Source organism: Hyalella azteca, unplaced genomic scaffold (assembly GCF_000764305.2).
Source record: "Hyalella azteca isolate HAZT.00-mixed unplaced genomic scaffold, Hazt_2.0.2 contig6661, whole genome shotgun sequence".
NCBI lineage: Eukaryota > Metazoa > Arthropoda > Malacostraca > Amphipoda > Hyalellidae > Hyalella > Hyalella azteca.
Window position 1 is genome coordinate 362832 of NW_025936815.1, and position 22458 is coordinate 385289.

Sequence of the window (22458 nt, forward strand, 5' to 3'; positions counted from 1 at the left end):
CGTCAGGTTAAACTAAGAATAATCCCTGAAATGCATCGAACAATGTTACGCGTTAGATCAAACAACTCGCTGATATGCTAACTCGAGACGTACCGTCACTTTGAAATGTTGAGCTTTGAAGCTAGAACACTGGTGTGCGACACGCATTATTCAATTTTAACGCATGAGAAACGGTTTGCCTTTGATGTTATTTCTTGTCTCTTCGCTAATTTCAAATAATATCGACAATACAGCTTTAAATGTTCCCGGATTCAATAACTGGGGCGCAATCTTCTCATTATAATATTTTCAGAGGTTAATAGGATTTATTGCGTCGTGGTCAACTTAATTTCCGCATCATATCCATTTATTAAACGAAGTAAGACATTATAAGATCGTCGGGTGAAACTACCAATTCATGAAATTTACTTATTTACAATAAGGTTAGCAAGGCACTCATTTCTAGTAGAAAGATTTTTGCATAAAACTGTATGAAAATAATTACAATGATGTATGAATGCTCTTGTTTGTCTATGCTCATTTCAGCTATATCGCAATTTCTGCTTTGTTCTTTGCTTGATCAGACACAAAGCTCCTTGTTCACTTTCATTTTTAATTTTCTGAATATCTGTGGTAAATAATTATATATTTAGTATAACCTAACGCTGAGTGCCGTATGCATTTGTTCCTTTAATTTTTAATGAAAAATTAAAGACCTTTATATGCGTCCAGTTGTTAACTTGAAACCATTCTAATAGAACTATTTTACGGTCACGATTTTATCTACTCGCTTTAATGACACCTTTTGATAAGTTTTTTATTTACTTCTGCTGAGATTCGATCATATATAACGCCGGATTCTTTATTTCAGCAACTTCTTCGAAGAAATTTGCGTGAATATGTCGATTCCACAGAGTTTCAGAGTTTCACTTTCTTTTAAATTTACTTTTGGAACGCACAGGAAGTGGAATATATCAATAATTACTTTCCAAATTCTGCATTTCGTGAATTTTTCATGTCATGTATTTCATTTTTTGTCATTCAACTTTACGCAATTACTTATCGTTACCATACACAATCTTTCATCTACTCTTATCATGTCATATGACTTCATTCACAATTTTTTATCAGGCACGGTTTCCACGTGAAGCCTCTATCAGAAACACTCCAATACTGTACATTTCGCATTTTCACTGATTTTCTGTCAATTTTTTCATGCGTTATTTCTCTCATCCTACTCACACACATATTTTAATTTTTAAGAAAGGTTTACTTTCTATTTTCCCAAAATCTTCTTCCAGCTAATGTCCAAGAATTTTTCTCCTCTGCCGCAGGCTCAACGCTGCCAACAGCGACGATATTGAAATAAAAGATGCGGTCACCGAAGCCTTCCTGTCCAAGAAAAACTCCGACGGTGAGTCCAAAGCACAAATTCTCCTTCAACATCGATTTCACTGAATAATCAACTTATATATCAGTAATTCATCCGTACAATGTATTAGAGCAATGATCTAACACAATCATTATTCTCTCATGTCTGTTTATTTAGTTTTTTTTAGTAGGACAGAGCCTAAACCTGAAATTTCGGTAATGAAATCAGCTGCGTGCTCTAATTCTAAGCCTTTCCCAAAACATTAATGAAACTAGTTCAAGACATTATGAAGGGCAATTTCAGTCGAAATTGTAGTCTTCTCGGTCGAAAAATCCGCTTCCACGAATTAAGCCCTCATTTGAAAACTAACTTCAGCCTCTATCTTGTTCTGTAATAATACGAGGAACAATATTCTAATTCTTTCAACATAAAATAAAATTTTCGCCATTGGGTATTTACAAATCATCATTAATAAGTCGTCATCTCTTACGCAATACACCAATCTCCCTTCATGAAAAAATTAATTCATTAATTAAAACTGTAGGTGCGTCTTTCTTACGTGAGTTTTCGCGGGAAAAATATTACTGTTAGAACATGTTTACTTTATCAACGCCGGCCTGGAATGCGTTGATCAAAATTTAACTTGACGGCCCTTATTCCTTGTACGTCATTATTGCATAAGCCGTATAATTAAATGCACTTTAATTCAACCGAAAGGACCGGAAATCTAGAATATCCAAGTTCCCTGTACCATTGCAAGCTGCTTTGAGAGGCTAACTGCAACTTTGTTCTGCTGAACTTTCCGAGAAACAATCCTCTCCGTGGTCTCCTCTAAATGTATTCAGATTCTAGTGTCATGGGATTAAGATTTATAACTTACACTGCTTAACTTCGAGGAGCTGGAATGGCAAGGCCTCCAACTCAGGTTTCTCCGCTCCAGGTTTCTCCGGTCTCCTGAGACGAGCGTGGGTGCGAAAGTGCTCCCTGATCCAAATAAAATTTAAACTACCAAGACCTGGTTTAGTTCTATTTCTGTTTCATTCTTTTTTCAGTAATTGTAGAAATTTGAGGGAAAGTTGTGAAATCAAACTCATTTGCTGCAATTTATAAGACAATTTTAAATATTTCAAGATTTCCTTGTGCTATGACTATGGGAATCACATAACAATGCAATTCTTTTTCTTTATTCGATGCACTATACCATTCGTTATAACATAAATTTTCATTGTTTATTCAGTACTATTCAGGAGAAGAATTTTTTGCGCCTGGTCTCAATATTTCATACAATAATCAACACTACGTGTATTAGAGACAATTTTAAAGCTTTTTTAATTTCAATATTATACAAAGTTTAGTTGTATTTGCATAAATGTATGCGTATGGTTGATGTAACTCTGGGAATAATTCGTTGGAAGGCCGTTTGGTGACATCCATTCTGGATGACATCGCATCCGCCCACGATATGAGACAATTTAATAGATTTTTTAACTTCAATATTATACAAACTTTAAATGCATTTGCATAAATGTATGCGTATGGTTGATGTAACGCTGGAAATAATTCGTTGGAAGGCCGTTTGGTGACATCCATTCTGGATGACATAGCATCTGCCCACGTTGAGAGACAATTTAATAAATTTTTAACTTCAATATTATATATTATACAAAGTTTAAATGCATTTCCATAAATTTGTGCGTATGGTTGATGTAACACTGGGAATAATTCGTTGGAAGGCCGTTTGGTGACATCCATTCTGGATGAGATCGCATCCGCCCACGGCGGGATGCCCTCGTCGCCTGAAGACGCGGCTCTCATTCCCCTCATTCTCACTAAGCTCCTGCAGAAGGAATTCGAACCTGCGACCTCTCCATCAGAGACTAAGAAAGGTCCTTGATGTGCTTGTGTTTTGTCGGCACTAACAAACGTCGAGAGATTGTGTTCAATCTGCTGAATTTTTCATTCACTTTCCTTCAAATGATCTTGGTCGTTTCATTGATCGAACTTGTCCATATACACAGACACACTTTCAACACTCGAGAGAAACATGGATTTTATTTTTTTCTAATACTTAAAACTGCACCGCTGAAAAATATGACAAAATTACTTACATGAGGTGTCGAGTCTACACCAACGCCACTGAAATCAACTCAATATTTCACTTGATATCCTTTTGGAACGATCGAGATCACGCACGACTTGCTTGTTTCTCTTCTGCACCAGCAAAACAAGAGCTTCGAGATTATGTGAAAAATTTTTCTTCTTCATTGCATATGTTAAAGATATGAATAACACGATTGGTCGAAGATCAAATGTTAATCACGGTTAAATTTGATAATGCATCTTTTTCTGGGCACTCTTACAAGGCATAGGTTTTTTTTATCGCAGCATTTTCTCGCCTTGAAAGGCGGAAAAAACTATACCTATTTGATAATTATTTGTCAGGAGCAAAATTGCTTATTATAAGAAATTATGTCGAAGCACTCATCATCAAAACTGTAAATAATGTCAGTTTAGCATAATGATTGTTTTTACAATATCAACGGGAGCATGTGATAGATAGAACTTTTTTCTCATTACCATTCATCACAAATATAATGCCTTGTGCTTCCAGACACTATATTTCAACAATTAATTGTAATAATCTAACCTGCGTCTCTGTTTTCGCACTTTATGGCACACCACTGAATGATTGATGTCGTTAAGCTAGGTTCTTATTTCTACCAAAGATAAGCAAACAATTCTAGGCAGGAATAACGTGGTATCATAGAAGATTAATAATACTGCTGTATACTAAAGAGTAGCGGGGGAATGCATCATCACTGGAGTAACCTCGGTCGTCCGAAAGTCGACTTGGTTACGTATACAAATTTGTTTCGGTTCTGGAAGTTCAGGGTGAAATTGAGACGGAATATAAAACGCAGGCATAGTTGTTTCCCCATTTAATAAATTTTATGAATTTAATATGGCCTTTTACTAAAAATTAAATCATGTTCAAATGTTATTAATTTGCTGCGATTTCAAGAAAAGTCAACTTACTGCTGGGCAGGAACGCGATATTACTCATATAATTTTCACCTTCGAAGACTTCTTAGCCGGTCAGTCCTAAATAAAGACAATTGTTTTATTGCTCGCAGGAATTCTAAAATTATGTGTTGCCTGTGGCGTAAATAATAACGTATCGCTTGGTAATTTAATTTTGAACTTTGCCTGTAACTTTCAAGCACCCTGACATTTAAAATTGCCCACTTGTTCTCGCTCCTCATTGACCTTTAGGTCGCGGCTACAAAGCGCCTGCATCAAGGATTCTACAGAACGAAAGTACATGATAAACTTACTTCAGAATTAAATATATTCCCTCAACTTATAATTCCGGAGTACGATATCGTGATGGTAAAAACGCCCACCAATTAAAGAAAGGTTTTTATCCCGGCTTTGCATAATAAAATGTAGCTCCCCGAATAAAAATTGGTTATTAGATTTAATTTAAATTTTGTGGGAAAAAAGTACGTGGCGTGAAATCTTAAGACGAATTTTAGATTCACATTTAACTGCATGATTATGCTCGTTATTATTCACCTTAATATAACGAGCACATGTTACGTCATAAATCCGGCTAATATTGCTGAGACGCGTCATTGCATTTACATTACATTAAATTTCCTCAACAAAATCATATTTGACAATAAATTGCCGTGTTTTATCCAAATAAGAAAAAACTTTTCCGTATTAAGAAACTTTGCTCGCCTTCTCAGCATATTTATATTTAAATTAGGCTGATCTCAATGACCTCAACACTGCAACATCGCAATCATCGAATTTAGTAAGGGACGTATTCAACATGAACCTAAAATAAAAGATTGTTTGTTATGTCTTCAATAAAATTCCATCCAGAATATAGTTGATCGTTAGTAATGTCTTCAATAAAATTCTATCCAGAAAATATTTGATCGTTAGTTATGTCTTCAATAAAATTCCATCCAGAAAATAGTTGATCGTTAGTTATGTCTTCAATAAAATTCCATCCAGAAAATAGATGATCGTTAGTTATGTCTTCAATAAAATTCCATCCAGAATATAGTTGATCGTTAGTTATATTTTAAATAAAATTCCATCCACAAAAAAAAAATCTGTCCACAGCTGAGTGTGAACGCGCCAGGAGAAAGCGAGTGCTGATCGAAGTCAGTTCGGGCGCTCGTTGTGTTGGACGCTTGTGAAGTGCCGTAACTTTCGTTAGTTTTTACGCTCTCCATTTATGTTCTTTTCTGTTATAGATCTTATCTTTTCAGACGAGGACGAAGAACAATGTCGAGTACTGCAGCTCACGGCACAACACAAGGGCGCTATCCGATCGATCAGGAAGGTGAGTGTAGACGAGGGCTTCTCGAAGTGACGAAATAAAATTCAGTAAAATTGCTTGTTTCTGCCGCAGTCAATAGGACATCAAGTCTCATTTGGTGAAAATAATACATAAATTTGTATTAATATCATGGATTGTTGATATAAATTATGCAAATCTACCAGTTCAAACTTATTGCTGATCCTAAATACATGTATCTGTGTTGAACAATCATGTGAGAAGTGAAAAATTATAATTTTCTCTGGTTGATTTATCCAATGAAAATGAACACATCATTACCAATAAGAACGTCGACAAGTATAGATCATATGGGCCTTAAAGCAATTCAATTATTGCTATCAATCGCGCAAAAAATGTCCAGGGCTTGTGATGATTGTTGCTCAAGGCTACCCATTTCTTTATTTTTGACAGTGCCGACATTCATGCGGAAGGCGATACGTAGAAGCATGTGGATATATGAAGTCATTTTTCATTATATTGTGCCTATCTCTACTTTCGTTTCAGGAGTTTATAGTAGCAAATTGTTATTAACTCGTAATCTTATATTGTATTTTTGTGGTTGAAACTTGAGTATTGGTGATGTTTGCAACTAAATGAAATTGTCAATTAAAATTAAGTAATGAATGCATTAACACTCTCAGCAAAACAAAATTTGCTTCTCTATAATTGATTCAAGATAATCACATAATCTGAAACAATTAATACTTGAGCAAGACCTTCCTGACCTATGCAGGTTCTACGTGCCAGTTATTAAAGTGCTCTAAGCATCATTAAAATCAATAGTTACATTACTGATGAAATTACTTTAATTTTTCAAATTATTTAAATTCAAATCGGTGTGACATTTGTCGGCATTTGCTCTGCATTTCTTACTCCGAACTCAGATTTTTTAGGCAAGGAATCGAAAATGTTTATTTGTTCGAAAGGAACATAACAAATTTAATTTCTGAGGTTTGATTTGTTCTAATAAAAAAAAAATTTAATATCTGTGATCTGAATAGTTCCAAAGGTACATAATAAATTTAATATCTGAGGTCTGACATGTTCTAAAGGAACATAATAAATTGCCTGTTTAGACTGCTAACTTATAGTTATGAAGAGTACAAAAATTATAAACTTCAATGGTAACATTGCAATATATTTTAAACACAAAACTTAAATCCATTAATTACCGTTGCAAGCCGTGCACAACTATAGGAACTATGAAGATATCTCGTCAATTGTTCAACTTTAACAATTCAGCGTACGCAACTACTAGAAAAACTAATAATGAATCAGAATATGTTTCATAACGAATCAAAATAACCATATGATACCCAAGTTGAAAATGGAAACATTTTTATACCATATCATAATGTAGTATAAAATAACATATTATATCTAATATAATACATTATAAAAAAACAGAAATCAAATTTTCTTGAGATAGTAAAATTCGAAAAAATTGTTCCTGCGTTGCATGAAGTGTTGCGAGAAGCATCTGAGGTCGCTCCAAGGAATCTGTAAGGCACCAAAAAAGAAAGGCTGTCATTACTGGAAGTGCTTTTGAAAAGCAAGTTTCAATCACATGAATGGCATTCTCCTACTGGCCTGTCAGAATTCCATGAGTTAGTAATGAATTTTAGGACATTGCGAGTGAACGAACAATACAATTAAACATCGTTTTTTATCCCCAAAAAAACAGATACCAAATTATTTGCAGTGTATTCGTTAATTCATTATATTTCATGTCAAACTATATGAAATTTTAAGCTACTTGGTTTGAAGTTCATCATGATTTCATCTCGCTACACGATACCATTTTGTTGAAATAACGGTGAATATTTTCTACTCTATTCTATTTGCATACTCCCATACCATATTCAACTTGTATTTCTACATTTGTGGCCTATTTTAAGGTACGAGTGCATACAAATGTTGATTGTCTTTAGCCCTACTAGGCTTCGTTTGGTCCTTTTTCTGTGCCGTGTATGAAATTTTAAATTTGTTCATCTGCACTACAAAATTTTTCGATACACTTGCTCCACTCTAAAACAATTTTGATCTTATTAATGCTCAAAGATTCAAACTTTATTTATTTTGCTCCATACACGATAACATTTTGATCTTCTTGCACCACACCACATCGAATTCTGATCTTGTTCCGCACTAGATCCAATTTTGACATTCTGCTCCGCAATAGATCCCCAATTTTGACCTTCTTGCTCCACACTAGATCCAATTTTGACCTTCTTGCTCCACACGAGATCCAATTTTGACCTTCTTGCTCCACACGAGATCCAATTTTTACCCTCTTGCTTCACACGAGATCCAATTATGACCTTCTTGCTTCACACTAGAACCAATTTTGACCTTCTTGCTTCACACTAGATCCAATTTTGCCTTCTTGCTTCACACTAGATCCAATTTTGACCTTCTTGCTCCACACTAGATCCAATTTTACGTGGCTCGCCGTAAGTTTAAGGAAGCATTGAAGCCATACGACGTGAAAGACGTCATAGAACAATACTCTGCTGGCCACGTCGACATGCTGTCGAGGGTGAAGGCACTTCAAGCGAGGTATTTAGTCCTCACCATACCGTGCTCCACGCTGTATTCTATTCCTTTATTTTGGTACGGAAGGGAATGGTGTTGTTTAGCTTTTTTTATGCTGTCGAAGTTGCCAAATAAAAACCCAGTGCTACTGCCAGGAGCCTAACTTATCTCTTCTCGTCTGACTCCGATCTTTGGCATCCTCTAGAATGGTATTCTCGAACCAATACATCGAGACCTCTTAACTAGAAACCAAGGTAGCTAATGCTGTATTACTACATATATGGCTGCTATTACTAGTACTATTTCTACCTTATTCTCAAAATCTACCCGTAGAATAGCTTCTTGATAGTAGATTTTCTCTCGAAAATTTTCTTCGTATTCCATTCGTAAAAAATCGGTCGCGGTACATTTCCAATTAATTAATCAAACTCTTAGAAAAAATTCGAATTGTACATATTTTACTATACGAGTAAAAGAACCATTAATAAATTGGTATATATGCGAAATATTTCAGTACTAAATTCAATCACAGTTAAAACTAGTTGCACTTACATTTGATCAAACCATACACTAAATTAAGAACATCGTAGTGAACGTTCTTCGTATCTGGTTGAGGTGCCATAGCATTTATTTCAGTTAATATCGTTGTTGAATTAAGAAATGTATGCATAAGTTTCGCTTGCAATGTGCTGCATCATAGCACCCCGGCTTCATGTCACGCTGAACCGACATTGTCGTCGTTTTCAATGTTGTTCGTTTGTGTGGCACTCAACTCGCTATTATTTGAGTCTACCTGGAATATGATGTAAGTTCTATTTAAAACAAATAAATGAATTGGCAAATGAAAAATTAAACACCCTTTACTTACACCACCGGTAATATGTGCGATTTAAATTCTACATCAGAAAATTACATGCCGTTATTGAACAAAAATGTGTGTATTAATTCGTCTATAGTTCATCAGAGGGCGATTATATTTATATAATTTAACTGAAATAGTTTTAGTGTTAAGAAGTAGATTTGATCAGTATTTATTGGTCCACCACGTAATTGCAGTGTACAAAGCATGTCTGCTGGCAGGGGTTCTGTATGCCACGGGTAATTTATCGTGTGTTACTTACCATATTAGCTGTGCATGCTACCAACTTTACAAAGAGAATAACTACTAACATTATTGCTAGGCATTAAGTATTTTTCTCAACTGGCATCCAAATCAGCTCGTAATTGCGACGACCTCCTTGGACGTAAGTATCGGCATTGGCCTATACTTTCAACAAAAAAAGATAAGAGATCGTAAGTTCATCAGCCAATCATTGACGGCATTTCAAACAAAATCCACCAATCAAAGACAAGAAAATAGAGCGTAAGTACTTACGTTCACTTAGCCAGTTTTGAATGTATGGCCCCTGGGATGGACGGTTTGGTAAACATGATGTAACCTCAAAAAAAATCCAGAAGACATTCTGGAATGCTCTTCATTTCACCCTCTTTCTTCTAGGTATAATTATGCATCTCCATCGAGAACCATGTAATGTATTCAGAATGAGTGAATTTCAGCGAATCGTTCTTTTAATGCAAAATAAAAAAAAATTAATTATTTTTCACTGAAGCCGAGTTGACTCGATTGTTCCAATACCTTAAATAGGATTATCATGTTCATAAAATAAATCCTTTCAATGAAGCCTGAGAGGGATTTTGCTCCGCAAATGTTTTCTGTGAGAACGTAATCCTGGTAATTGTATTGGCATAATTTGTACAGCTTTCACTGTGTACAAGTTCCGTCAAATATTCAGTTTGCCATCTATTGTTCCTAGAGCCATGTGAAGTCATGATGAAAATATTATTTAATCCTTTTTCTTCTCAAATTTCCTCATTCTATGTTGAAAGAGGATTCATATATATCTGAAAATGAGATTATGAGGCTTGGATGACTTAATGTTTCTATTAAATGTCTATGATACTATCAATCTTTTTCGCGATCTTTTAGAAAGTCTTGTGAAGCTTCCCCGAGAAAATGAAAACTCAATTGGAAATTTGAATACTTCTTTTCAGCCTTCTTCATCAATAGTATAATTTCACACCAAGTCAGATCAGACTTATTGTGTACTTACGGGAATTTATACGATAAATAATAGGCTTCGATCATTTTCGATTTATACTTCTAATGAACAGGACTAATTTTTGAAAATCATCTGATGAATTACTAAGTAAAATCAATAAATATGTGGTTGCCTTACAGAACATAACCGACGCCAAATTATTGGTTTCTATGATTTATTTTACTCGACTTCTGTCTTAATTAATCCCTCCCTCATTCCTATTTATTGAAAATTGCCAGTTTGCGCAGCGTAATTTTTATATTTTAGATACGGTATTGACGAATTACATAACATATTTCTGCCCTTAAACTTCGACAACGATCAAGTTTCCCAGTTATTTCAATTTCGCTGTCTCTGTCCGAATTTCATAAAGAATTAAACTCGTATTTTCACTTTACACTTTACTCTACTTCCCAAACGTCGTTCTATCTGACAATATCAAAACATTAAACGATTTTCTTCGCAATCCTCAATACCAGATGGTTATGTCGTAAAGATCCAGGCCCCATACTTTCAAAAAAGTTAAGAGATCGTAAGTTCATCAGCCAATCATTGACGGCCTTTCAAGCAAAATCCACCAATCATAGACAAGAAAATAGAGCGCAAGTACTTATGTTCACTTAGCGAGTTTTGAAAATATGGACCCAGATCATGGAAAGTTTTTCCCGTTGCTCAAATATCTAAGGCGATTGGTTAATTTTTCATAATCGAAGCCACCTCCTGAAGTTATATTCAATTTTTCAACACGATGACGATTTTTAGCAACAGTATATTTTAATATTTCAGCAGTTATCCCTTATCAAAATTTCAAACCACTACAGAACCTCATGCGGCCAAGCGTGCTTATGCTCGCATCAGACACAAATATACTATAAACTTCACATTACTCCTCATACGATAAAATTTACAGTCATGCTCGCAAAGATTTTAGGAATACCTTTATTGATTTTTCCTACAATTCAGACTTCAGTCGCCACATTCATCGCTTCTTTGGTTTGCCTTTTCCTGTTTTTCAACTGGAGTCTCGAGGTTTCTGTCCTCGGCATTGCCCTTCCTTCTCTTCCCTCTGCCAGATCAAATACTTCGTGGCTAGGCGTAAATTTAAAGAGGCCTTGAAACCGTACGACGTAAAGGATGTAATCGAGCAGTACTCTTCAGGACACGCAGATCTGCTCACCAGAGTCAAGTTCCTGCATGGCAGGTGAGCGAGACACTGGATGATCGAAACGATGGAAGCACGATCATAAAATCCATTATTAGCGCATTTTCTTATTTATGGAAAAAATGCCCTATTGTGCTCGTTATGTCCGTCCGTCTGTCTGTCCGTCCGTCTGTCTGTCCGTCTGTCTGTCCATCTTTTCGTCTGTGACTTCACGTTTTCGTCGACGAGAAAATGCCTCTCCGTCACTCACTGCAGAGAGTACTGAGTTATATTTTTTACACGATGAAACGGAACATGTATCGCGGAAATTGGATGCAAACTCATATCAGATTTGGGCTATATTAGCACCTACATTGTTTCTTTAGATTCAACAAGCGTTCCAGTCCTGAAAGTATGAACGAATTTTCGTCAAACAGCTTCAAACCCTCAAAAATTATCAAATTCAACAAATTATCAACAAAATATCAAATAAATTATCAAAAATGCGAGTAAATTTAAAATTGTAAGACTTTATTGAGAGTGTCAAGTCTTGACCAAATTTTTGCTGAAAAGGGCTTAAAATTTTAACATGTGAGCACAAAACGCCCCGAGGGAGCTGCATGATATTTACTTTAAATTAACCGTATTTATATATTACGGTGAGTGCAGTATAATCTTCGAATTACCTGTTCAGAAGGTACGTGAGAAACTTGCGAGTTCTTTGCATTCAATAACACCCACTCTTGAAGAGCCTTTTTGAATGCCTTTGTTCTAAGATCACCACTGCATTGTGAACACTTTATGCAATTACAAACTGATTATTTTTCTTGCTTTATCGTGCATTTGGCAACGTCATCTGACAGCATGATTAGTGTTGCAAATAATATCGATAACTTTGTGCTTCATAATTCTATTTTATTTTTTAAAGAAAGTTTTCTTCACTCGAGTATCTGCCACGATTCTTCGAGAACACTTCGATTCGTAGAATTTATTTAATTTTAAGTGTAAACATTACCACCACTTATGCACTTAGTGTTTGAGAGTTAAAAATTGCAGTTGAAGTTTGCATTTTCTTATTAGGGTACTACTTTGTATAATTTAAAATTTTATTGCACGCGTACTTTTAAATACTGTATAAAGATTTCCAAGTTTAGGTGAATTTTTTTTCGCGCTCTAAATTTTGTATTCAAATTTCTTTGAGGTTAAATGTTATTCTGGACATTAAAATAATAGGGTTACACATGAGGTTTCAAACTTTTTCTTTGGAATCCGTGAATCAAATTTCGGTGCTGAAGCTGAAGACGTTAAAAGAATCATTTACTTTTTTTCCTTATTGGATTTAGCAAAAATTTTCACAGATTATAATTATCAGAGTAGAATTCAACTGAAATTTCCAAATTTACATACATCTAATCTAAATGTCTAAATAGTAATAATTATCAAAGTAGAATTCAACTGAAATTTTCAAATTTACATACATCTAATCTAGATATCTATCTTATATCTAAATATTGTAAAAGGTTTTGAAAATGTTTGAGCAGTAATGGATGGTAATGAATAGGATGAAATTGTTATTTCTTCATGTATATATACTTACTTAAAATATGAGCTGCAAGCAAGCGGTGAATTATAAAGAAATCTAAATATAATGTCATTTACGTTTATAAAATTATTTTCCTTGACATTTATGATATATAAACAATTTATTGCTCTCTTAAAAGCGGGATAGTTCTTAAGATAATTCAGAATCTATACAAAATTTCTCGGGTGTTCAGATTGGATCAAATCCTGGGCAAGCAAGGATCGAAAGCAAAGGACGTATACGAGTCCAAGATTTCCCTCGCGTCTCGGATCGTCAAAGTCGAGAGACAGGTAATGTGTCCATTGCCCTCAGATCCTTTCTTGCTTACCCTCACCTCCTCCATTGCCCTCAGATCCTTTCTTGCTTACCCTCGCCTCCTTCATTGCCCTCAGATCCTCTCTTGCTTACCCTCACCTCCTTCATTGCCCTCAGATCCTCTCTTGCTTACCCTCACCTCCTTCATTGCCCTCAGATCCTTTCTTGCTCTCCCTCACCTCCTTCATTGCTCTCCCTCACCTCCTTCATTGCTCTCCCTCACCTCCTTCATTGCTCTCCCTCACCTCCTCCATTGCTCTCCCTCACCTCCTCCATTGCTCTCCCTCACCTCCTCCATTGCTCTCCCTCACCTACTCCATTGCTCTCCCTCACCTCCTCCATTGCTCACCTCCTCCTCTCAAGTGCTCGGCAACAACTAGACCATAACTAGTACTAGATAATAAACTAGAAAACGGTAATGAATAGAATAGGCCCATGAGTACGATTAGATCATTATTTTATATTAATAACGAACAGAATTACATCATGCCTACAACTAAGTTATTATTAGAACGTCATATGTTCTAATAATAACTTATAATAATAAATATATGATGTAGATCATATATTTTACTAGAACTAGGATATGCATAGAACTCGAAATCAATGATAAGATTACGCCAAAGATTGGATTGTGCCTGTAACTGGGTTAAGCATGGAACTAAATCATGTCTAAATCTCGATCATGTCTAGAACTCGATCATGTCTAGAACTTGATCGTGTTTATAATTCGATCGTGTTTAGATCTCAAACATGTCTAGAACTTGATCATGTCTAGAACTTGATCATGTCTAGAACTTGATCATGTCTAGATCTTGATCATGTCTAAAACTCGATCATTTCTAGATCTTGATCATGTCTAAAACTCGATCATTTCTAGAACTTGATCATATCTAGTACTTGATCATGTCAAGAACTCGATCATGTCTAGAACTTGATCATACCTAGAACTTGATCATGTTTAGAACTCGATCATGTCTATTACTTGATCATGTCTAGAACTCGATCATGTCGAGAACTTGATCAAGATTGGAATTATAGGCCTGGATCATGACCAAGATAAGATCAGGCTTATTCTATTACAGTGTTCTAGATCGTGATTAAACCCAAATACCTAGAGCTAGGTATTTGGGATAAGTCATAAATAGGAATATGCCTAGGATTGATCATAAATAGAACTAGATCATTTCTTGTAGTGGATGATGCCTAGATACTGTATAGATCGACTAGAACTAGTTCATGTCTAGAACTTGCTCTTTGATCAGACTGTTTATAATATCTGAGTTTGATTGTGCCCTTGATGCGAGCAAAACAGGCTAGTACTTCAACTCGCAGGAAAAATGTTGATTTTTCTTTTTATTTTTATTATTTTTTTTTGTTCCAGGTTGACGATATCGAGTCTAAGCTGGACCAGCTGCTGGACTTGTACCTGGAGGATCGTAAGAGGCTACTGGCTCTTCCCCCTATCCCTTCCCCAGGCTATGGGGGGTACCAGCAGTTTCCCCCTGGGGGATCGTCGACGGACTTGCTCAACAACGGGGGTTGCGGACCCCCTGACGTCAGCCTCACCCTCCCAATCCCCATTGGGGCAGCCCCAGGCTCCGTGGGATATCAGGTGTGTTTTTACTTGCATTTATGTGCAAGTATTTGACTTTTGCACTGAAAATGCATCGTAATAAAATTAATCCAGACTGGAGCATAAACATTATTATGCATTAATATGCATTATTATGCATCATTATGCATTATTTTGCATTATTATGCATTATTATACATTATTATAAAAGTATTCAGCAAAGAAAACACAAAAGCAAAAAATAGAATCATTCTAAAAACATTTTTAAATTATTGTGTCACACAACGAAAGTGATACTGATTAGATATTAGATTGTTCAGAATCCTTCATTGTTATAAATTAACCCGTAAATTAACACGGATAGGACTTTTCCCATCACTAAGGAGATGGACAAATTACCTAAACAACAACGACTTGAAAACTCGGATACTTCTATTATCAGTCTGCTTAAATCGCAAGTTCACAAGGAATTCAAAAGCAAAGAAAATACCAAGCAAGTTCACCATATCAATATTGAAAATGTTTCGGAGGCCAGCTCCATCGATCGTCAGTTCGACAATCTAAAAATGAATACAATTATTTTATTTTTTGAAATTCTACGTTAGACATTAAAACCTGAAAAGAAATAAAACACAAAACAACCCTTAAATCGAAAACAAGCACTCGCGGAACACAGAGTCATATGAGACACGAAACGACTAATACCTAAGAAAAACACTAGAACATAGAAGCCAAGCGATTCACTATTTCAAGAGGATAAGAACTGAACGTATTTATTGAGACACGGTTTTCGTTTGAAGATATGTAGACTACAAAATCCTGAAATCCGAACTGACAGAGGTAGAACCGAGTATCCTGAAATATGCACTCTCGGATACAGCTTTGTTTGGCGTTTTCTTTGCTTTTAAACTCGGTAATACTTCGTAGTCATGCACGAGTTTAAACCTCTTAAGCAGTCATCTTCCTCGTAAATTTAAACGGCATTCATTCATCTTACGATCACTAAAGTATATTATGATAGCAACGCCTAATGTACACATAATTCAGAATCTGCTTTCAATTGAATAATGCACCTTAAATGTGAATTATATCAATTAATCAGGAAGAAATAAATTCACCTGCATGACATTCAAATCATTTCAATGTACGAATTGTTTATTCAGTTTGATTTGCGTGCCACTAATTCATTCGAATTTAAACCCATTTGTAGTTTAAAAGTAACGCTACTTATCGGGAGGTTTCTCGTAGTTTGAATACGACTAATTTGTATATAAATATAAATTCACGTTGACAACAACTCACGTATTTCTGTATGTGGTGTGGAATGTTAATACCGGTCCATGTATGTGGTGTAGAATGCTGATATGGGTCCATGTATGTGGTGTTCGGTCCATATATGTGGTGTGGAATGTTGATATGGGTCCATGTATGTGGTGTGGAATGTTGATATGGGTCCATGTATGTGGTGTGGAATGTTGATATGGGTCCATGTATGTGGTGTAGAATGTTGATATGGGTCCATGTATGTGGTGTAGAATGTTGATATGGGTCCATGTATGTGATGTGGAATGTTGATATGGGTCCATGTATGTGATGTGGAATGTTAATACCGGTCCATGTATGTGGTATGGAATGTTGATATGGGTCCGCGCATGTGGTACGGAATGTTGATATGGGTCCGCGTATGTGGTACGGAATGTTGATATGGGTCCATGTATGTGGTGTGGAATGTTGATATGGGTCCGTGTATGTTGTGTTCTTCTAAATATGAAGGACCTGCGTCACATGTACAAATTACACTCATTGCTTTATATCACTTACGTGAAAATCATATCTCTGTGTTGTACCTTACTTTTTCATTTGAAGGGTGTCTTTGGTAAGTAATTTTGTTAATTTTTGCTGTAAAATATAAATGTTGATAACTTGTATGTGTTCACCAATGTATGTTAATGCTGGTCGCTGAGTACTCATGGGATGCTATTTGGATTGGATATATCCTACCCAACAGGATACTATTGATTTCAGCGTGGTAGGAATTCATGCAATTTCATTCAAAACGTCACGCAGGGATAAATGTTTACCTTCGGCCTCCCCACTCCCTCTCGCTCCAGGGGGAATTCTTGCCTTGCTCTTCCCCAGGCCTTCTCACAGTCCCCTCTACAGCCCCATGTATCTTTCTTCAGGTACTACTGTCTGTTTCTTGTCTGTTTCTACTGTTAGCTTTCCACTTTCCTTTGTCTGCTACAGTTGTCTGTTTACAATGTTGGTTTTCCAGTATTATTGCCAGGCTATTTTTGTCATCGTCTGCTTTCCTTGTCTGTTATCCTTATCTGTTTTTCCTGCTAATTTCTGTGTCTGTTTTCCATGTTTATTCTCCCTGTTTCCCTGACTGCATTCCTTGTCTGTTTATCGTGTCAAGACTTGTCTGTTATCATGCCTACTTTTTTCATTTATTTTCATGCTTGTTTTTCATGTCTGTTGTCCTCATCTGTTTTCCCTGGTAATTTCTGTGTCTGTTTTCCATATTTTTTCCCTGTTATCCTGACTGCATTCCCTGTCTGTTTATCGTGTCAATGCTTGTCTGTTTTCTTGCCTGGTTTCTTTATCTGTCTTGAAAGCCTTTCACTGTCTGTTTGCCTATCCTGTTTTCATCGCCTGCACTTGAGTTTGCCTCTCGTGATGAATAATTTTCCATTATGCAGTCATTCTTACAGTTTTTAACCTTGAATATGTTAGTTTTTCTCCTCTCTGCTTCCATGCAATATGGTTTTATCCTCTGTTTCCATCTATTCCTCTTCATTCCTTCCCCCATCCTCTCTATTTCTCCTCTCTATTTCTCCTCTCTACTTCTCCTCTCTATTTCTCCTCTCTATTTCTCCTCTCTACTTATCCTCTCTACTTCTCCTCTCTTTTTCTCCTCTCTATTTCTCCTCTCTATTTCTCCTCTCTATTTCTCCTCTCTATTTCTCCTCTCTATATCCCCTCTCTATTTCTCCTCTCGTAGTTTCCGTTTTTTTTCTTATCACTCATTTTCCTTCCTCTCGGTTGCTCATATATATTTTTTTGCTCTAAGGCTCTTTTTCTCTAAACTCTGCATCCTTTTTACTTTCCCTCTTTGACATTTAATGTTTTTATTCTCGGTCTGTCTCTTTCTGTTTCCCTTTTCTCTGCCTTTATTCACTGGAGTCCTGGAAGCGATGCTTGCTTCTTTGTTTCTAGTCTGTCAGTTAGTTTAATTCTGAACGCATTCCGATTTATCATTTTCCTGCGTTGGAACTTTTCGTTCCCTGTGACAATTTTATAATGGCTGATTGCTGATGAAATTTTATCCACCAGATAATTGTCTTTCCCGGACATTTTGTCTGGCGATAAACGGTTTTGAATTAGCGAAATTTTTAAATAAAAGTTTCCTAACTAAAACCTTTTCTTATGGTTAGTCATAATCTGTTTGATCAAGATTGTTCATAGAAAAATTTTTAGTGATTCAATATTTCAACATCCATCGCGTTGCACGCAGCTCTCGTTGAATTTATTGAATTTATTATTAAGGTAGTCGGAGATCAAAATTCCCGGCAATTTTAACATACCGTTTCTTTCAGATGTAGTTAAATTTTATGAAAGTAATGTACACTAATTTTGGGGAAACCTTTTCAAACCCACATTTTAGAAGAAAATAGTAGGCCCATTTGACTCTCGATTTGAAATAGTAAAAAATATGTGACTTTCCATTGGCATTGATGAATACAGTTGAAAAATCATATTTAGATTTGGTCATATTCTTTCCGCTTATAAATGCAATAAAATGCTCATTCAATTACTTTCTATTCATGCTTTCCAACAAGAAATAATTTTTCTGGCCTAGGTAAAATATTGACACAATAATTATCGTGGATACGCGCACGAATCGCCTTTGTGCGGTGCTAGGTTTCAACGAAGTTAAAAACATTCATATATATAAATATATATGAAATTTTTCATATAAATGTTTATTCTGATGGTGGCTTCTCTCAAGAAAATAAAATTAAAATTAAAATAATACTCGCATTTATATTTCATCAGATACAGGGATGAAGAAAGTACTTCCGTTAACACATTTTTTTAGCAAAGAAGACATTTTGCCTAAATATACAAATCAACTCTTAATTTCGGTTATTATCGACGTTGGTCTTCTGAATGCACAATGCTAAAGCTCTCCACAAGCCATTTTTGATAAACATTTTTCAGCTTTAGTAGATTGTGGGCTGAATTCACTATTCGAATTTTTATGATTAATAACCAATAAGCTGATAACTCGATAACTCTAGGGGGTGGGAACAAATAAGTGCTTGAATTTTAAATTATGTATTATCTTCCGACGATAAAAAAATAGATTTTGTTGCAAAGGCCATGATCAATGAGCCCCGAAAATATTGCTTGCTTCATTTACATCAATGATCACTAAAATATATTTGTGACTGGGTAAATTTGCCCTTATAAATTAGTCCCATTCATCTCGAGTATGATTGCGAGACATTGCGTTCGAAAATAATAAAAGTATGTTAATAAAATGCTGTAAAACTTTCGAACTATGATTAATCGTTAGTGTTGACTATTTTCCTCGTAGTTAGACGTGGACCGCAGCTGAAATTAGTTCCTGCATTTTCATTTGACTGTCTTATTTTCAGAATTCACTCAAGGAAATGTAAAAAGAATGAAGCCAAACTATGGATGTTTTCTGCTATGCACAGATGTTTGTTATCACATTCTCAGACTCTGGTTTACTCGGTGGTGGGTTTAGTGAAATAATATATTACGTATATTGAAAACTTCAATATTGTTATATAAGTTGTGATGTAATGTGAATGGTTTTATATGCATGATGCTAGTTGACTCGTGAAGATCTTGTTAGTACATTTCGTTTTGCATGTGGTTGAAATCATATGCCAAGCAAATAATTGAATGTCTCTCCAAATGAGGGAGATTTCTGATATCTGATACTATTTTAACTAAAACAAAACCGAACTCTTTCAATATTGAATAAAGCAATGCATTTGAATAATACATTTCAGAAACCTGTATTAACCGTTCATACTCACAATATCAGCCCGAGTTAGTATGGCATTTTAAAAATTTTAAGTCTCAAATTTTTTTCAGCCCGGAGGCAGCACCACAAACAATGCGTTCTAATGGTCTTTCAGCAAATATAAAAGGATTCTGTCGCATAAGTATTTGATTCTCAGCATCTATAATAAATAGAATTTTATAACGTTTTCTCGGAAATATTTGTGAATTTTATCGCATCCACACGACGTGATTACATACAAGCCATCGTTTCTGCCACTAAATCTGCGGACATTGCACCCAACATTTAAATACCTCGCTTTGTGTTTGATTGGACGAATTTAGAACTTCTATTTGACAATATTAAAAAAGTAGTGCGATCAGAAAAAAATTAAAGTTATCTTCATAAATTTGCATTTTCAAATAATTTAAATTCAGTATTTCTCAGTTATTGTTTATCCACTATGGGAATATCTCACGAGTACACAACTGTCATCTCTGCGTTTCCAAATATGAAAGAAATTCGAACGAAGTTAGAGCTTGCATGATGGGTTGCATTGGCTGTTAAATAATGAGCGATAGCAATTTTTTGCAGGAACATAAACCCTGGTCCAATGAAAATAGGAACTTAGCTATTTACTCCTCAAATTTTGGTTTTCTCAATAGACCAGCAGAAAACGTAAATTTAATGGTAGACTTTGATTTCTAAATTCCGTTTCATACCTAGATGAAGTTTCTTACCAATATCGGGCAAACAAGTTAGATATTACATGCGTTAGTGGTCAAATAACTTTGCCACGGTTAACTTACGTGAAATAAATTTGCTATACTTCTTTTATAACCGTTTATAAACTTATATATAACTCGTTCTGCATCAATATTTCTATAATCAGGATCATTATCAACTACACAAATTAATTTTGTTCGCACCATTTTTACGTTCTTAGTTATGATTTCATGCGATTTATACAGTCTCTAGAAACCAGATAAATGTATATTCTGGAAAAAGACGTTGGAGTGACTCGAAAATGACGCATATAACCTCACTTTCCATGCCAATGCGAGTGTTACATCGAAAAAATTGCCAGCAGAAATAATTCGTGTAGCAATGGAAACAGAATTAAACGTTTATAGTCAACATTAAAATTTCAGTCTTTTGAGACCAAACCTGAATGGTTTTTCAATACTGAACATTGATGCTTTCCTGTTCCATCTTCCATTAACCAAACGGTTCAAAGATCTCCTGTCTATAACGCCATGGAAAAGAACTGTGCATTTCCGCTGCGCTGAACCGGCTGCAAGTTCCTAATGCAAAAAGATGCTTTATATTATTATTTAAAATTTAGTCTTCCAGCTTTAAAATTTTTTGCCAATATTTCATGCGTACATTCATGAGGTGGCATTATTTGCTTTATCATCTGTGGTATGTAATTTGATTTGATTTTAATATTTTGCCAATTAAATGCACTAAAACTTATTATTCATGGTGCCTCCACCGAATAAGACTTCATTTACACTAAAAAAATATGACTCAGTACTCACTGCAGTGAATGACAGAGAGCACATTTTCTCGTCGACGAAAACGTGAAGTCACCGGACAGATGGACAGACAGACGGATGGACGGACGGACGGACAGACGGACAGACAGACGGACGGACAGACGGACGGACGGACGGACGTGATTAGCAAAATAAGGCATATTCTCCATAAATATGAAAATATGATAAAAAGAAAATTATTATGCCATATCAAATAAGCATGAACTGGAATTGCAGGTGCCAGGCCAGAGCCACTCAACGGCGTCGACCGTGCGTCCCAAACCGATCCTGGTAGACAAGCAGAGTTCGGAGCCTACGACGCCTACCGGCCGCAACCTCTGCAGGCCGATGATGAGGGGAAACTCGGACGTCTCTTATAAGATGAAGAAGAGGGTCACGCTCAGGTACTACGGGTATAATAATCGAAAATATATATTTTTTTGTATGTTATAGAAGATATTCATATGAAGAAGAGGGTCACGCTCAGGTACTACGGGTATAATAATCGAAAATATATATTTTTTGTATGTTATAGAAGATATTTATATGAAGAAGAGGGTCACGCTCAGGTACCATGGGTTTAATAATCGTAAAATATATGAATTTTTGTATGTTGTAGAGAATATTTATAGAATTTTTTTATAATTGGGGTTAAGACTTGTGGCGAAAAAAGCGCCCACCAGCCTGATCTCTGTCAGAATATATATAGAATTGCATAGATGATTGATAATTCCATAGAGCGCCATTACTGATCAATCGGAATGTAAATAAAGTCACACAGGGATACTCTTCTTCTTTGAAAAATTTAAGTATATCAGTCCTTGCTAAGTTTATTTTAATAGAAATAATATTAATATATTTATTATTTAATATATTCATTTTATTATAATTGAAGGAAATGATATAAACGAAATAAAGAAGTT

At 35.5% G+C, this 22458-nt stretch overlaps 1 protein-coding gene across 1 annotated transcript in view; it reads left to right on the top strand.

Moving 5' to 3' along the window:
* Window positions 1-22458, top strand: part of LOC108679306 — an 82440-nt gene that overhangs the window by 54869 nt on the left and 5113 nt on the right. The window contains exons 9-14 of the mRNA XM_047880946.1: window positions 1314-1393; window positions 5638-5711; window positions 11416-11543; window positions 13259-13355; window positions 14765-14995; window positions 21773-21939. Of these exons, the coding sequence (XP_047736902.1) occupies window positions 1314-1393; window positions 5638-5711; window positions 11416-11543; window positions 13259-13355; window positions 14765-14995; window positions 21773-21939 (777 nt within the window). The remainder of the gene's footprint in view (window positions 1-1313; window positions 1394-5637; window positions 5712-11415; window positions 11544-13258; window positions 13356-14764; window positions 14996-21772; window positions 21940-22458) is intronic.